Below are 19,466 nucleotides of genomic sequence, written 5' to 3'. Positions count from 1 at the left end.
CACACACCATACTACCTGCATATGTTTGTATGTGTGGGAAGACAACAAACAAAAAGAAAAAGAGAGACAGAACTAGGGAGGGTTGAGGGAGCCTGTTCATGCTCTTTTTCCATCATCCACATGAGCACTCTCCTCAGCTGCTCTGCCCTCATCAAAGAGCAGGGAAACACAGCACACGGCTCGATACACCCTGACACTGCACTTTATGGAAATGTAGTAACTATGCAAACATCAACATAATCACAATACCATTTTATACACGAGCCTCTGTAGGGTTTACACATGCTAGGCTCCACACACTCAAACATACACGTCCCATGTTATTCTTACCAAGCAAGCTTGAAGCCTTTCATTAGTACCGTGAAGAGTGTCTGACGTCCATTGCATGTTGAGGGCACTGGGCGGCCCAATCACTCCACTGCATGCTGACTGCCAGCCAGCCCAAACCTCAGCTCCCATGCATGATGCCGACAGAAGCCCAGGGCAGAGCCCACAGATGGAGAGTGAGGAGAGGGCACTGCACTGCTCTGCTCCTCAAAGTTACATTTCTGTGCTCGTGTTTTGGTGCCGCAGTGTTAGACACTTGTGCCAAAAATTCTCACATCTCCAGGACTCTTCAATTTTCCCAAAAAGAAAAGAGGTGACATGTGCGGCATGCACAGCCCCAGCTGCCGTGTGCAGCAGAACAGCAGAAGTACAAAGTGCACACACAGTATTGGCCTGTTAGCATTCCCTCCAGCACTTAGCAGCACTGTCCCTGAGCTTGTGTTGCTCGCTCAAACTCTGCCTCAGCCTCTGCTGCAGATGAAAGCTGCACTCTCTGAGCTCACAGTGAGCAGGCGCAGGACAGCTCCCTCCTCCTCTGCCCCTCCCCCTCCCTCAGCCTGTGCTCTATCTGCTTGCCTAGATGATTCTCTTTCACTATCTCTCCACATTACAGAGTTCTGGGGCACCCTGCAGGACTGGGACATGACAGCACAGGACTGTATTAGATGATGTGAACACTGCACAGCACTGACCCACATGCACTTGGGCACTGTCCTTTGTGCTAACAGACAGTGTAAGATTTACATGAGGAGGGGGGGGGGTCTTTGCTTCCGTATTGGACTTTCCTGATCAGTGTCAGCAGATAACACAGTTAATCTCCTAATGCACTGGCTGTAATGGGGTATTCATGTGTTTATGGCATTCACTCAGGTCAATACTGCACAAGACAAATGTGGGGCTGCCATAATGTGGGAAATACAGAATTGCAACACCATCTATTAAATTAGTTTCTTGAGTCTTGCTGAGCTAAAAATGACAGGCCTGGAGAGATGCACACTTTAATTAGAGCTGACAGTGGCCTATTTGCCAGGAGGAAAATCATGTGTGTATATGACAAACATACCAGGCAGGTGAGAATATTATGTTTTCCATGCCTAGATATATGGCACAAACTGGTTCTTAGAGCGTTACCATCAAATATCACCTCCAGTAAAAACGTAAAACTATATGAGAGAATGTAATCCCACAGGGCAAAGCAGCAAGTGATACAAGCTTTATACAGTCCCCCATCTGGAGACCATCTGCCGCATGACCAGGTAGATCAGATAAAAAGTAACCCAATGCAATTCTATACGTCATAGTATGGTTTATATGTAATGTCTCATTACATGAGATCAAAGCATGTTTTTAGCCAATGTATGCACTAAACAGTATCAGTACACAGTATAGAGTGGTGCTGAATGGACAGCTCCATAAATTAAGGCTTGCTACATTTTCCTTCCCCCTGATGCCCTCTGCTGACTGCTGAGTTATATACATTTTACACTGGGAAAAACAAACAAACAAACAGAAAAAAAAAGCACGATAAGGCATAAGTAAAACACAGTGTATTTGTTTATGGTTAATAGGCTGCCATGTGATATTTGCTTTGCTTTTCAGTTCTTCAAACATATACCATAATCTATTCTAGAAATTTTTCAATAAGGTCTAAGAATAGCACTGTCTGATAATCTGGATTATACTGTGAGTCAAACGAAACTTGTTATCTGATGGTCACTTTGGTAACACAATGGGAGATTATGCTTTTACCAATAAACCACAATCACTGAACTACTATTATTGATCAACTGACTGCTTAGTGCTTGTTTAGTGTTACTGTTAATTTAGGAATATAGATCTTAAATATATGAAGGACAAGTTTTTGTCTCACGTAACAGACAATTACAGACGATATTACTAATGCGATGACAGCGAATATGTTAAAATTGTGAATACAATCTGTACTAATTATGCATCTTACTTACATTTTAAATATAAAATTACCCGAAGCTCTTAGAAATTCAAAACGGCATTAGCATGTGTACATAAATACGCACGTGTGGGCACTGTGAATGCTGGGATATACTGTTATACTCTAATAATTGCATGCAGAGCAAACACCATTGTATTACCCACAGTGTTTTCCAATCCCACACTAAAGTCAGAGAAGATAAAGCAGAGCTGACTCATATTTTTGACCCTGAGCTCAACAAAAACACTGCCCTGGCCTCACAAAAATAATATCACGACACTCGCCAGGTTCAGCTGGTGTCCCTGTATCCAGTGGGAGTTTGCTGCTTTTTATACCACCTACATGCTGCTGTCGTACTCTTTTGACTTTGTTGGCTCCTGGGTTAGATTTATCCACAGCTGAAGATATGAGAAAAATACATCAAATGTGCAATTTTTAACAAGTTGAGAGTTGTTTCCATGGTTTTTGCATTGCCATGAATGTTCCACAGCATTGAGAAACAGAGACATGTAGGTGTTATGAGTCAGATCTGTGCAGAGGCGACGCCATTCACAGTAAGAATTTAGTTTAGAAGTTTTTCAAGGTATTTCTGAGCAACTGAATAAGAAGTTTAATGTCATAGTAGAGGAACATTCCAGCCAAAGGAATAAAAGGTGGTGTACCTTCTAGAAAAGTGCACCTTTAACTATTTATATGTCCAAATATAAAATTAACAAAATGTCTTTAACAAAAGTTCTCAAAACGCACTGAATCTTAATGTTCGAATGCGTAAAACAAAGGTGAAAACATACTATATACACATACACATACTATTTCTCCAAACAAAAAGTAACTGAATCCAAGACCATGACAGCAAGCGTACATCATGCTACATCCTCTTTACCATATCGCTAAAACTGTTAGCTAAATAGTTTCTAAAGCATATGATTAACTTTTACCCAAGTACCCCACACTACCTTTATTGCAGCACAGTATCGATTGGACGACTAACGATCGAAATGCCAATGCAGCTAATTATATAAGCTTTGGCGTCACACAATTATGAAATCACTCCAAATGACATCATCACCAGTGGACACAGGATTACACATTTGGCATGCAGAGGTGAGATCAGGTTGCTCAGGGGCAATTTCATTTAGTAACGCGCACACATAACCCTACAACGCTCCTGGCCTCAAGATGACCTTCACTTAACTATTACTTAAGCGATGAAGTCTAATGTGAAATCGATAAGGATGATACAACGGAATACACTGTAAAGCTTAGATTGCATTTGAATCACATCATTTGTATTATTTAAGACCTTATTTGGTAATTACTATGTCCTTTGAGCAATGCGGTTTCTCATTAAACTCCATACAATTGTGTTTGGTGCTGTGATTTTAAAACAGAATTAGAAACAGCATATTAAGACTAGGCTTACATCATGTGCTTTAAAAAATACTTATCTTGTACTGCTTGTCAATGCAAGTACTGTAAGAAAACTATTTGTTGGGTTTATAAAAAAAAGACTGTATGCATTTTTCAACAAGTCTGCAATGCATATTCTCATATCTTCAAATCACTACACATATTCAAAGCATTTGTACAAGAAACACGCCTACTACAGATGTAATTGAATCATATAAGAACCACAATAATGTTGAGATCCCACTCCTGACCGTCTCCTGAGCTGCTGCAGGGGACAATGCTGACAGTGTTTCAGTAAATGATGCGACTGTATGGCTTCATTTCCAGGATCTTAGCTCTGTGAAATATGAGTCAGGACAGAGCAAGTCACATTTTATAGCATTTAATTTGACAGAGCTCCCTCTACTGGAATGATTTTGTACTGCACTTTGAAATGCCTCAGGTGCACTAATGATTTAGTGTACTTTAGGTTAGAGCGGTGCAATTTTTTATTTTTATTTTTTTTTTAATATAAAGATTGTGATTCAGTCATTGTTAGCTGTTTATAATCTAGTTGGAGCTTTTCAATCAAAGTAGTAAAGTAGTAAATGCAGGTGGTTTGGAGAAGAGTTCAGACTTAGGAGGGGGAAATTAAATTTTTGTGTTAAATGGCACCAATTAAAAGTCTCGATTGCCAAGTTCATTAAATTAATATTGTAAAAAAATTAATGTATTTTAATCTGCAATTGTGATCGATCAACGAGGGGAAAAAACACCAAAAAACCTCAATTCATTTTTTTGATACAGCCCAATTTTGAAGTTTGCATATCTTTCTGTTAGGTAAAAATACAGCAAAATTAAATATATATTCAAGTGTCCAAAGTGAGAGATCTTAGTCTGCATCCCAGTATATTTATATTTCAATGAACTGAGCATGTTTTACACCAGATGCAATGCAATAAACACCAGAGGAAAATCTAAAATTGTGGGATGTTCTAGGTTACGTAACTAAACTATACTATATTTATCTGAGTGTTTTCTGAAGTACAATTTTATATAATGGTCACGGAGTGTGAAATGCCCAGGCATCAGCAGCAGACAGGCCTCACTTACACTTACAAGACATGGCCAAACTGAGCCGACTAATGGGCTGCTATCAACTCCAACTGCAGACAGACAGATAGATAGAGAAAGGGGGGGGAGAAAGAGAAGGAGAGGGGGCTATATTTAGTGTTGATACCATTAAAAAGGCATATGTGCATGGCATATCATCTGCAGCCGGGCCCTTGTGAGCACATGTCCGGCCGGGATAAAAACAGGAGCGAAACTAAGACTTCTGCAGGAGACAGGGATATGTCATGAATCACACCTACGACGTCCACAGTGACACCCACAGCTGGTCACAAACAACGCCGCTCAAATAATGATGACTAGGCAAAATGTAGCTCGTATAAAAAGACGTATTTGCGAGCCTTAAATTTGGAGTTTTCAATGTATTTGTCGTTTGAACGCAGAGCAATTTTGTCCTTAAGATTGTGATTGTTAAGAAAATTGCTTAGATTTTCAGTACAGTACAAAGAAAGAAAATTGTGTACCAGATGGTGAACTTCAGTTGTGAGCCAGACAACGATGGATTTGTTGCAAGTTTGCTCCACGCAGAAGTATACATATTTAACACGCCCCAAGAGTAAACTTACAAACACATTACTGGATTAGAGTTTAGGATTAAAATTAAGTGCTATGTAGGCAGAGACACGCACATCCAAAAAGTGTTAAGCCTGTATGCTGGGTTCAAAAACAAGGATATAGAAAGTAGATCCACATAGCAGTTCTTTGGAGCTCTCTTTTATTGTTTTTTTTATATATATTTTTTTTCAATAACACCACATTATGGGTCAAAGCCCTTCCTCAGAGCCCTTCTGTTGTGTGGATCTACTTTCTTTCTACATTAAAACTGTGTGTATACAGGAGGAGTGTGTAGTTACAGTTCTATAAAAAGAGAAAGGTGCCATCAAAGGTGATCAGATTATACCAATTACCATCTAAAACTATTCTGAATTACTATTACCTGGGAGCGTTTAGACAATGACTATTAAAGCTTTGTGTTTTAACTTTTATGTAGGATTATTCTGAAATATTTCATCAGATTGCAAAAGGATAATAATAATAGAATAATCATTTAATTTGAAGCACATAAAGCTTTTATATGAACTAGCATGAACGATGAATGCTTGTTATTGTTTTTACTTTTTCAAATACATATGTTGAGTCCAATTACAAGCTGCTCAACTGCTGTACAGTCTATTCACTTTTTGTACTTGAACAAGAAGACATGTGTTTAGTTTAACCTAATTTTTATTTCAAAATACTTCCAAATACCCTCTTAGCAGTGATCTGATGGTGGAGCTCGCCTTCTGTATTTTGGAGAGTCCTTTGAGCCTGTTTAAGCTAAAGTCTTTTAGGTTGGTTAGTCTCTCCTGGGTTTTCAGACTCAGTTCTTGGGACTTATTGATCCGGACCTGCTCATCCAGTGGAGCTTTTACTCCTCCTGAAACTCTACGCTCTCCTCGGGGGAAGGAGGTGGCCTAATGATGGGAGCTGCAGACTTCTCCTGCATGCAGTGTTCAGGAGCTGGCTCTGGAGCGCCCCCTGTTGGTATTGGGCATCTGAGCACAGCCTCCAGGTCGAAGGGCTCCTCACACAGGAGAACATCATCCTCCAATGTGTATTCAAACCAGGGCTTTATTCTGCTGAGTCAATGCGTCAGTCTCTGTCAGTGTCTGGATCAGTAATGAGCTTCAGATTTGGTGATTTTTCATAAGTTAAGACGGAATTCTCCATTACATAAGCAATTTCCTTGATAACTGCAGTGATTATGTAGATTAATTTTAGTGTTGAGTGGCAATATTGTATGAGTGTAAATGGTGAGCAATAATATTTTCTCCTGGAAGAGCTCAAAACACATCTAAAATAATTAAATGTACGCTAAATATGTCCATCAGCTGTTATATCTGCTATATCTGCAGTCGAAATTGTAGGGCCCCCCCCAGAAAAAACCCCTATCGGTCAGGTCCTAATTATGGCACTTGGGAACTTTACTTTACAGAACTTTATAGATAACGGATTTTATCAAGACCACAACGTATTTTCTCACTGTAAATAAAACAGTTTAATAAATTACTACTCACAAACTTAAGTAATCAGTGTATTACTATTAATTTGAACAGTATTATCAACCCTATTGTGCCTCTATTGTAACACACTGGATAAAACGCTCTAAAAATGATGACAAAGTAAGAGAAACAGGATCTGACCTTGTGTTAGTGCACGGAGAACAGGCAGACACCATCCTCGCCTCTTTCCTGGCTCTCATGGCCTCTTCACAATCACTGCACCCATCCACACTAAATTAGCCTTCCCTCATAAGGACAAGGGACCATTTTTTGGTCGATCCTGTACTGGTTATAAGTCGCAAAACATTGTAAAAAGTAAAATTTCAGTTGATAATCCTGCATGTTCTTCAATTTGTACAAAATCCATACTGAAAAAAGCTAAAAATGACGATTACATTGTGCTATAATTTGGCAGTGCAGGTTGACAGCTTCATCTCCAACGATATTACCGCGCATCTTTTTTTGCTGTAGAGAGCAGTTGTAGCGGGGAGGATGGGTCAAGGATGCGAGCACTCTGATTGGCTGAGGGGGGCATGGTGTGTGGGTTGGCCTCTGTAGCCGGTGCCCTGAGAGTGGCTGTGTTTGATAAGGGTAGTCCTTCACCTCCTCATGCACCTCATTATCAGCCTGACTCTCTCTCCTGCAGTCGAACTATTGGCCTCAAAAAACAGGTGGGAGCCCTGGATGTTTGTCAAACTGAAAGTGAAATCAAACTCAAAGCAACACAATGAAAACTCAAATAAACAGCGCGTGTTCTAATGGCACTGGTTGAATAGTTAGTAGCTGCAAATGCTTAGTAATGGAAGCAGCATCACCATTACTGACCCTATAAGTTGGTGTAAATTGACTGTTGGTATTGTTCTTCCTGTAGCAAAGACTTATCAGCACAGTATTTCTATAGTATATTTCTGCATCTACAAAGATCAGGTTATGCGACTGTCAGCACACTGGGGAATGCTGAACTTGGATCAGATTTTATGACCTCCAAAAGAGCCTCTAACCACAAGAACAAATCAATGTTTCATGCAACTAAACTGTATAGTGGACAGATCAGAATATATTGCATTGATATTTATTAAAAAACATGCAAATAGTTTAAAAATAGGGCTGCACTGGAAGCAACAAAGCAAATCAGGTCTCACAGAACATACTTTCAACAAATCCAGGAGCATTCAAATTTGAAAAAAAAACTGAAATCTTAATTGCTAATCAAATACATTAGATTTCATAACTGTGCAACTTCAAAATGTGATTTCGATTCAATTCAAAGGATCCTCTAACTGCAACACTTTTACTTCAATTATTTATTTTCCAAACCTTTCTTTCAGCCATGCAAACTGAGATGTCAGTCTTGCTTACTGCAGCCAGCCGAAGAGCTTTTCTCATGCATTATTTACACTTTCCCCTATGCAAAAAACGCATCAATCTCCTCATACTCATCATGATACAAATAGAGCTTAATCTTAAATATTACAAAAGCAACTGCTCTAATGATTTGGGCAAGAAATATGTGGAACTACTGTATGCAGCACACTTGATTACATAACTTGAATTTTCCAAACTGGGTGAAGGTAGTGTACATAATTTAATACCAGGTCAACAGAAAGTACAAAAAATACACCTAAAAAAACCTTTCCAGCGCAAAATGAGCCGCTTACCTGCCTCTCGTACCCACATTTACACAGCTCACTGGTGAACCTCCAAAAACAGCACAAGCTTTCTTTGTGCCACATGTTATTTGCCCAATAAAGCCAAACAAAGGCATTCCACAGCTTGCAACTGTATTCATCGCTTCAGCATTCACACGTTCACAACACACTCACACAACAAGCTCGGAAAATGACCAGCACATTGACTGGTCAGGACAACTACCCACAATAACAAATATGAAAGAAATGTAGGCCTACCTCAATTTCTCCACTGCACTGTCCGACCTAAAAAAAAAAGAGAAAAAGAGAAAAAAAAGAGTTTAGTATCTACTGTAAACTATTAAAAGTCCTATATTAATGCTGTTTCCTCATCAAAAATGCTGTGTTTTGTTTCATTTACACATGTTTAACACATAAATCCTGCACATTTTGACTTTCTCAAAGCAAAAACACTCTGTTCCACCTTGTGATGTCATGTGGTGATACAGGAAGTGCCCCACTGTGTTCCAGAAACCCACTAAAATCATTATTTGTATAATTTCAGGCCTTGATTTTCCAGTCTCTACTAAAGAAAAGTTAAAAGGCATTTGTTAAGGTGAAAACTACCACTTCATGACATCACAAAGTGGAACAAAACACGATGAGCTTTGGAGACGTAGACAGACTAATAATACAGGGAGTCAATTTGGCGTAATATAGAACCTTTAAACACAATTTGTTACAGTAACTTATAACTTTGAGCTGTATTGTCCATGAAATAATTTAAGGTTAAAAAGAGTATTTTTTTCTACCATGGGTTGGCTTTTCCCGTATGTGACTGTGCAAATATACCCACCCACGGTACCTCAAAATAGGACAAATAGCGTGGCAGTTCAGACCGTTAGAAGGTTGGTAGCCTTAAGAAATGAGGTGGAACGTTTTTGGTTGAATCTTAGCGATAGAATAATAACGTCGCTATAGTGTTTACTTTATAAGCATCTACCTTAGCATTAGTAATTCTTCATAATTATTTTCTAAAACGTAACATAAATACACACATATTGGTTAATTTTAGGAAAAGTCATTTGTTTTCACCGTACTATTAATACTAAATAAACAAAGCAAAGTAATGTCATGGGGTGACCTGGATATTCGAAGTTCCACGGTTCAAACACGATGTAATATAAGTGTCAGCGTCTTCCCCATAAATGCACCTTGTCTGTATAATGATAATGGATATTACATAGTCAATCATGCGTACAGGATGACTCATTTATGCCTGAAATTACATAACCTGAATCTGCATAGTATATAGACATTCCAGCTCCTCCAACACAGATCAATGTGGGATCAGAAAGCGTTGTTATTTGAGTATTATATGCATAGATCTGCACTTACACCACAGCTTGACATGCAGTGTTCAGCATATTGCTACATCAGCGAGCTAATAGTTGCTGTGCACATGATGAGAGCAAACTTAGCCCCGCACACAGTAACAGTAAGAGAGGTAAAACACATTTGGAGCAGCATCAGGCAGTATGCAGCGGTTTTTACCTGCAGAGGAGACATGACATGCCCTCTAAAGCCGGCTACACAACGCTCCACTCCCCACAGCCTCTGCACATGCCAAAGTCTACAGAGCTATCGGCAGCACAGCAAGCACAAGCACGCACTCCCAGAGATGTAATAGCTCCAGATTCTACGACGAGAGAGCTGACGGCACAACAAGAGGAAGTGCGCAGGAGCTAGAGCCAAAAGACTGAGGGGCTGGAGGTGTAGCAGACAGAGGGGGGTGACTACAGTGATGTAAAAGCATCTTAAAGGGTTAAATCGTGCACTTTTACAGACCTGGTGGTGAGAAGGGAAAACTAAACATGCCTCTAATGAAGTTAATGGTATAAAATAGGTTTTTGGGTTTAAAGGGACACTATGTAACATTTCAGCTGGAGGATTCTGCCACCTGCACATCTCCATGGAGATGTTATATCTTTACCTGGAATGTTCCACAGTATGGCATTAAAGATGTAACCAGGACAAGTTAGAGACCAGATCTGTTGAGAGGCGAACTCACTATAAGAATGTTTATCCAGGAAATCTTTTAGCAATAATAAAACATGTAATTTGTTTGAAAGATGTAAAAAAGCACGTTAAAATCATGGTAAATTTGACAAACAAAGCGTTTAAAAGTGAATTCACATTTCCACAATCACCACATCAAAACTGGAAGAAAACTGGGACTAAACCCTGACCTAAGTCCATACTAGGCCAGGACTACAGGTCTACATTTGGATTCAAACTGGGCTAAAACTAGGAACAAAATAAGTTAAACAAGTAAATTATTCCAAATCTTCTTGCCAAACTTATCAAACATACATGTTCCTGAAACAAATCCCAAATCTAAATGCACAAGAAAAACTCCAAAAGTCAAACTTCTTCCACGGTTCCTACTTTGACAGAAAAAGTCTAGCTGCACGTCATATTTTGAGGAGACACACACCTACAGATTTCCAGAACGGCTCATATACACCGGGCTGTCACTGCTGCTCATGGCCACTGCAACGCAGTCAAGTTATAGACTAGGTTTATAAAAATAACTCTAAGTTTAAAAATCATACCGTGTATACTGAATAGTTGGGAATATTATATTTCGTTATAAAATAACATAGCACACCTGTGCTCCCAGATAAACTAAACAATAGAGACTAGACTAGACTTCAGGACCAACACTGGATAAGGCGCATAAAAGAGGGAAACATAAAGATGCCATCTACTGCCCTCTAGTGGACACTTAAAATATGATCTCTTCATGTTTCTGTTCCATGAAAAATAACTTACATAATATAACATATATTTTTTGTGTAACATCTAAAGGACATTAAAGAGACAACATTTAATCCTTTAACATTAAAAACATAAAAATCTTACCTTTCCTCCCTGATCAGTGGAGTGAGGAAGCGACTGCTCTCATCCTCATGGCTGCTCTGTTGACTACTCTGTTGACTGCTCTGTTGACTGCTGAAAAAAAAAGAAATAAATAGAGTTAGTATCACAATTCAATTACAGCTAACAAAGTTGTTATATGAATACTTCCTGTACACATTGTATTTTCCATAATTTGCCTGGAAATACATCTGTAATTATTTAGTCAGTGAGTTTAAAACGTGGCTCAGTAAATGTTTTTTAATCCTACTTTTTAAAGTTACACATTATTAGCTAAAATAGGGCTCATGCTGTAAAGCAGCACTTTGTACACTAGAGGGAGTAATATTGATGGCTCTGAACCATAGAGTTGTTTTCATCCAGTGACCGGTGAGCAGAATGAGTGAAAGTCATAAACAAAAAAGCACTTGACAAAAACAAGATGCCTATAAATGACAGAGCAAGAAGATGTTTATAAATGGAAACAGACAGTAAATTCAAGCAATCAAACTCAGTGTCTTAATATTTAATATTTATTGAGCTCTCCTTATCCTCTTATGAATTTAAAAAGGCCAATCTGGGACACAATTTCATTACTTCAGTCTTTTACTCAGCAGGGGACCCTAATCTGATTTCAGCAGCACAGGACTGTGAGGCCTGTGGGACATGGGGGTGTACTGTGGATACATGTTTTGATGCATGTGGGATAAAGAAAAGAAAGCAATGTCCCAACGATCCCATATTCAATACATATACAGCCAATATAAGAAATGAAATATGAAAATGTACCTATAAGCACACATGTGTTTCATATATTCCATGCTTATTCATCTTGTATTAGCAAACCCTCTGGTCTATAATAAATAATGTAGTACTCATAGGCAATTGAGGTAAAACACTCACTGAAAATGATACGTGCATGTAAAAAAACAGGCATATGGAGCACACAGCACAAGCAAGCGACACATACAGCTCTATTAAATACAGAAGAAAGCCTCATGAAGTTGATGAATGACATTTTAACTGTGCAATAAAAGAGGCTGGAGATGACGTCCTTGTTGACTGTGTTTATTGGTGTGAGATGGTCGTGTGAAATATTTAATGTTTGGATAGAGAGGAAGCACTGAAGCCTGACAGAGGATGGCCTGATCACTCCCTCAGAATAGCACAACTGCTATTAGCCTTAGACATTTTCAATAACAGTAAACCAACGAAACATAAGACACTGACTAAACCAAAGAGCACGGAGAGAAACACAGTGACGCAATACAAATAAAATCACATCATCACGGCGGATAGAAAAAGAAGAAGCACATTTCTATCACCAGAGAAAAATGACTTGACGTTAGAAGAATCTAAACCATCCCGGACTATAAAGCATAATTACTTACAGCATTGCTTCCTTGTGAGAATGCAGACACCTTATGAGCTTTGCATGAACCGTGCTTTCTGTTAATTATAAAATGGTAGTTTGCCATGTTTGTTCATCATTAACCTCGTATTTAGGAGGTTTTTAAAGCAGCAACTATATTATTACAAAATTAAATGCAATTTACTTATTTCAGGACAGTTCAATAGTAAATTCATAATCATATCAGTAAGTAGACAGTTTAGTTTAAAGTTAAAGCACTACGCGTCTAAGATTTGACAAGGTCTGACTAAAAACACTGAGGTTGACATATAACTTGACTCAAGATTACTGTTTTGTGCTTACATCGACTCATTTTTAGCCTGGTTATCCATCACGGAAGTGTAAACCCAAATGATGGGAGGTTTTGTAACAGCTACACATGATGAGTCGAAAGGTTTGTGGTATTTCAAAGTGAGATTTCGAGTATAATCCTAGTGGGGTTGTCTTGGTAAACAACCTCATCAAATGCAAGAGTTTTATTAATATAAAACAGACAGATTCTTGTAGACGCAGGCAGCAGGTGAATATAAACCAGAGAATATGTCTAGTTTTTAATGTTTAAAAACGATTTCCATTGGCGCTGAACAGACTGGCAAGCTTTGTTGTTTTGTTTTAATATTATGAGATGCTTATCCAGATCCCACTAGTGAATATAAGCCCACAGTGACAGACAGCGCTATGCAGTAAGATATAAAGCCATGTGGACAGCTACTGAAATTAACTGGTGAATTATTTGCCCCAGAACAGTAGAGTTGGAGGTTTTGGGAAGAGAAGCAGATTTGAAAATGTGGAAAGAACTGTAAGCCAATGAAAATATAGACATTTGAATATCATGGACACACAAAAACATATAGTTAAAGTGTATTTCTGTGTGTTTATCTTCTTGTAAAGATGCACGTCATTCAAATTACTGCTCTTTTAGTTAGAAAACATACAAAGTACACTACTACGATGACCTGGCATGTGGCATTGCTCCACTCATGAGGCTGTCTATTACTTAAAGGAATAGTTTAGACAACAACAGTCAATACTAATCCCTAAAATAAGCTCTTTTGTATTAAGTAAACAATATACTTGAACATGCACACAGCGTTTTTCTTCACAAGTTTCTAGAAATCCTCCATATTAACCATGACACAACAGTACACTTATTTAAGCAGCTGCATGTGCCTTGGCTCTATGTGTGGCACTACTGCCTTTGAGCACCTACAGCAGTATTGACCCTGTGACCTTTCAGCGGCACACATTGGATCTCTCATATCACTATCTCGCCCACGTGTGCACTAAAGGAAACGTATTGATTCTGAGCCCCAAATGACCTTTCCTTTGGCACTATACGATCAAATGACCTACACAGCGTTGTCACTTGACCTAAATACTAAAAACAAACTACCAATGGCTTACGGAATTAGAAAATACAGTTAATTAAAATGTGTTACGCAAGAGTTTTTGTGTTATGTTGCCAATTTTACCACTACAAACTTCAGCTGTATCTATCCACGCATGACATTGACACTGATATAAGTCATTTTAAAGTAGGAAAGTGAGATTAACTCATTTTGATTGTGGTTCTATTACTTCAGATTCTCAATGACAAGCTTGTAGCCTCAATTTCTTGTGTTAAAGACCCACTAAAAGTCTATTTTGTTCATGGAAACTAATACAGACAGCCCTCCTTTACACAAAATAAATACAAAAAGGTTTTTATATTGAGTAAAATTATACGTTCGTTTGGTTAGGTCACCTGTATATGGCCACGTTTAATTCTCTTTTTATTTAGGTTAGAGATATTTCAGCTGCTGCGTCAAAACTAAAGAAGCTGCTTGGATAAGTGGTGAAACATATTCATTCTAAAAACCTTTGTCCAACCTTCTTTTGCTTTTATTTATTGTAATTTGTAATAATCCGTAGCCATTTAGTTGGTACATTTTGGAAAACAAACTCAGCTTCTCAACAAAAGCTTGAAATATTTGCTCAGTCGGTGAAATACACTGTCTACAAAGTATAGCCACGTGGAGCTGACCTAAAGAGAAAAGGTTATTTCAGCTGTCTAGTAGCAGTATGGAGGTAATAGGAAAGACAAAGGGGACTGAAATGAAAGGGACCATACTTATACCAACCTGCTTTCACTTCCTTGCTCCTTCCTCTCTCTGACCTTCAGCCACTTCCTCAACAGGAACCTCTTACGTCTTGGAGAGGCACTGGGAGTGGAGCAGCTCGACCAGGACGAAGGGACATCCTCATCACTGGACGGCGTAATCTCTATGGAGGGTAACTGCAGGTACTCCTTAGACCCCGAATGGGACAGGGCTGTCAGGTGATTTTTGGCCAAGCGTGCCCTCTCCGCGTCGCGTTCGCTGGGCACGTTCCTCATCCGCCGCATTTTGAAACGTTTGCGACGGAGGGTTGGCGTGGACGAACTGGAGCGAATGCAGCCATCGGACACGGCGGTTCTAGCCCCATCGGAGTAGACGGGGGCATCGGATGGTACGCTCACCTGCAGGAGAGGAGGCTTCGGAGTGTCATTCATGGTTCTCCCTATGTTCAACCTCCAACCGCCCACTGTTACAATACTTGGATGGATGCAGCTTGAGGCAGAGTTGCTCAAAAGAAGCACTGGTTTTGGGTTAGCACCAACTGATAGAGAAGACCAAGCAAAAAATAGCACACCTGGTAGTCCCGATAAGCCTTTCTACTTTGCTCCTTGCTTTATATTTCAGTAGCGTTCCCAGCAGACTGTAAAAATGTCCATAGAATAAAAAAAAACACTGGTTGCGATAACAAGGGGGCTTCTGTTCTGAGAGAGAGAAGTAGATGAAACATGCATAAGGGCTTGAAACTCAACTCCTGCGCCGGTCCTCCTCAATGGCTACCTGGACAAAGTTACACCCGCTCACACATCGGCCTCGCTACGTGTCCAAGCTGTTACCTTAGCCGCTAATGCTAACACTACAAAAACAGAACTCCAGCCAAGAAGACGTTAAATATTGATGGGGATGTAGCTTTGACGACTAGAAGGTTGTAGTCATCGCTTTGAAGGAGGAGAAGTTGAAGTTGAAGTGTAGGTTGCCGTGGTGATCCAGTCCAGCTGAAGTTACTGCCTAAAGGTTAAACGGAGTTGACAGGGTTTGCAAGGTTCAGGCAAGGCTGATGAAGTTATTACACAGACAACACGTACACAAAATGAAGTAGAGGAAAGAAGGAGGATGCATGCACACAGACATGCACACACGTCACCCACGGCTGATAATACTAATCAAAGGAAACAAGATACTGATGAAACACACAAACAACCAGAATCTCACTCTCACATGTTCTATTTCACCACCGCTCATCAGCTACTCATCAATGCAACCACTTTGGTCTCAAGGTCAGTGTCCATATTGGAATTACTTGGTTAAAACAAGAGACTAGGGCAGTGAAATTCATGACAATCAAATCGAAATCACAATTTGAATGGACGCAATTAGCGATCGTCAGGGCTGCAATTTTTGAAGTACAGTCATTTCACCTGCAAACAACAACATCCTCTGCATACAAGACAGCTAACATTGAAGCTTAAATCTGTACAAACATGTGATTCTTGAACTGGTTTGTCAGTTCATATCGCAGTCTTTTGTCAGTTATTATTCTGGATGTGTTTAAAATGTAAACTTTGAACAGAATCGTATTATTAAAACTTAAATGCCAAATATAAATCGCAAACCTAATCGTAATCGTGACGTTTGTTAGAAAAATTGCAGTTTTTTCCAGACTCTGACTTCTGAAAGTTGTGAAAGCATTTATAAACTCATCGTGGTAAATAATGAGATTGCTGGTAATGCGTTTGGAAAGTGAGGAATACAATAAAATGAACTAGTTATGTTATAGTTCATGCCATTACTGAGGCAGCCTTATGCACGCTGTACTACTGAATACCAGAGTTATTTAAGCGTCACACCATCAAAGACACTCCTCAGTAAAGATTTAACAAAGTCTTTACGTAACGCTGATGCACTCTGAAGTGTTCTTACTGAAGATAATATGAAGTCAGGCAGGAGACGGGGTAAAGTCATTGTGCCAAAGCTGATATAGAGACAAGACAAACTGTGAAGCTACTGCTGAGACTTTTAAACCGCTCACATAACAACTTTGACTCTGGTTTACCTTTGCCCTCCAGTATTAATAAAAAACTTTATAGAAAACATTAAAACCTTCACTGAACTTCACTGGACAGTAAAAATCAGGTAGGTCTTCGGTGGCTTTAAGTCACAAAAGTTACAAAACCAAGGTGTTGTAAACGAAACTGGAAAGTAAAAGCTAAAGCACTAAAACTAGTATGTATAGATTAGTACTGCAAGGTTAAATCAACATTTCTTCCGTTATCATAAACAACAAACTTATCTGTCTTATTCTGCTTAAAAATGCTAACTCTGTCGTTTAAATCTGCACAAGCTTGTTTTGAAATACACGTGATTCTTGTTTTGTCAGTTCATAGGCCTATTTGTGTACTCTCTGTCGTGTTTAAGATGTGAGTTAGAACATAAAATGCACTTCTAATTACAATCGCAACTTTTGTTAGAAAAATCACAATTAGATATTTTTCCCAACTCGTTCAGCCATAGTCTAGACGTCAGCATTTATGTCAAAATATGCAAATAACGTAATTAACAGGCAAAAACAGTAGCAATTCCCACTGACAGCAACACAAGGCCACACGAGTTATGTATTGTTCTTTGTAGCTGAAACGGAGCCAATCTACATCCCAAACTGTAATTAAATTGGACGGGAGCCATAGTGTCAGTGGAGAGGAGCTGTTTTAAGGAGACACTATGAAAAGGGGTCTGATCTTGAAGATGATCAAGGGACTTAATAAAAATGGGATTGGGCACTCAAGTGCACCACAGAGGACACTCAGGCAAATAATACTGGCAGGAGGTTAACAAGTCATAACAACTCATCATGAATAAAGTGCCCTTGACCTGCGGTAAACTACACTGATGTTGAAATATTGTATGAGAGACTTTGCTTTCACCTTTGGGACAATAACCAAACAACTTACTGAATGTTTGGCTAAACTATGAGTACTGTAATCTAAAGGTGCTTCATCAAACATTACGCAAACAGTTCATTCAGCACTTTGTTCAAGTATGAGTAGCCAAGCTTTAAATTAAATTCAAATTAAGTAAAAACAGACCTACGTAACTGCTAATACAATCTGACAAGGTTAAGTCTTTGGTAAGCTTGTTTTAATTTGTTTAAATGCAGCCGATTATAATGTAAATTCACACCGTAAAGAACTGTCACCTTCTTCCACTGGTGCCATATATGCAATGATTAGCTGCACATAAAAACAGCTTGATGCCACTTCACTTAGCCTTTTTTTTTTTAACTAATAATATAACATCCTTTTAGCAATATGTACAGTCTGGGGTATGTTATTTCTGTAAACATAAATAATGTAAGCTGGACATGTAAGCTGCCGCACATGAGGGAACAAAGAGTCTTACACTTGGTCCTGCAGGCTGCGTGTAAAAGCACAGAAAATTATGCATTAATTAAGTCCAGACAGTGTTTCTAGTTATAGTTTACACATTTGTCTCACCTCCGGTCAGAACTAAGCACAAATCAGGTGAATGGGTGCACATGGCTGAACATACAAGCACGGATTTTTAAAGCAGTAAAATGTGCATGTACTGACATAATAAAACAAGGTCGTGGTCCCATGCTCATGAATAATTCAACGGGAGAAATACTCAACAGTGTAACTGGGGGGCGTGTTGATACACCTGTGCTGTGTAGGAGCAGAGCGCAAAATACAAAAGTCAGCAGGAGGGGCCCAATGGTCAGGCCATCTTGTGCCTTTTGCTCTTTGCCATAGAATACATAAGTGGAGTTAACAGATGGACCAACCACAGTGGAGCTTTGCTGATACAGCTGGCACAGACAGAGGGACAGAAAGCAGTTTTGCTATCACAAATGCCGTAGTTAAAATATGTCTCATCCCATTATATGACATTATAACCACAGAAAAGTACATGATATTCATAGCTAGTAATACTTTGAAAATGTACTTTGTTACATAATACTGAAAACCAGCATTAACATATATTTTGTACTCATTGGTCCATTGAGAGTACTGTTTTCTCCACCATCTGCTTTTCTTCATGGTATGTCATTGCATAGCCTGGAATGTTCCATAGTATGAAATTAAATGTATCTATCAGCGTGTAGACAAGCCGGGGGCGTCAACAAAACAACAATTTGTTTTTTGTAAGTTCTACCTCTGCCAAAAGATCCAGGCTGTGGCACATAACCCTCATGTGATTACAGTGTCATTACTGACCATCAAAGTTCAGCCCAATTGTTCAGTGGCTCTCTATTCTTAGCACCGTGTCTCTGCCGGTGCAATGCCAGAGCCTGGGGGAGATTACAGAGGCATGCAAACGGTGATTAAACTAACACTCATGAAAAAACATGTGGCATCAAGTGCTCTGATTAGGCAAATGGATTCTTCACAAGAGCATGGAATATACAACAGATTAACGTTTGAGTCAATGTGTTTTTATATTAGCAAGATTTGAAAGGTTTGTTTTTGTTTTGGATAAATGTAATGGTATTTTACATATAACATTTCCACCTGTAACTCTGTCACATTTTGTTATGTAAAATGGAGAGATCACTTCATA

The 19,466-nt window shown here is 39.1% G+C and overlaps 1 protein-coding gene across 2 annotated transcripts in view; it reads right to left on the bottom strand.

The window, feature by feature from the left end:
* The window catches only part of gramd1bb (GRAM domain containing 1Bb), a 39,728-nt gene extending 24,400 nt beyond the window's left edge, over positions 1 to 15,328 (bottom strand). The window contains exons 1-3 of one of the 2 annotated variants that reach the window (XM_055225771.1): positions 14,919 to 15,328; positions 11,394 to 11,483; positions 8,748 to 8,774 (exon numbers count right to left, since the gene is read on the bottom strand). In XM_055225771.1, the coding sequence (XP_055081746.1) occupies positions 8,748 to 8,774; positions 11,394 to 11,483; positions 14,919 to 15,328 (527 nt within the window). Of the gene's footprint in view, positions 1 to 330; positions 673 to 8,747; positions 8,775 to 11,393; positions 11,484 to 14,918 lie in introns of those variants that run through there. The other variant, XM_055225772.1, reaches the window with a different exon arrangement.
* Between the last annotated feature and the right edge of the window lie 4,138 nt (positions 15,329 to 19,466).

Source organism: Periophthalmus magnuspinnatus, chromosome 13, assembly GCF_009829125.3.
Source record: "Periophthalmus magnuspinnatus isolate fPerMag1 chromosome 13, fPerMag1.2.pri, whole genome shotgun sequence".
Classification (NCBI taxonomy): Eukaryota; Metazoa; Chordata; class Actinopteri; order Gobiiformes; family Gobiidae; genus Periophthalmus; species Periophthalmus magnuspinnatus.
Note: the sequence above shows the minus strand (reverse complement) of the source record. Positions and strands in the feature narration are given on the sequence as shown.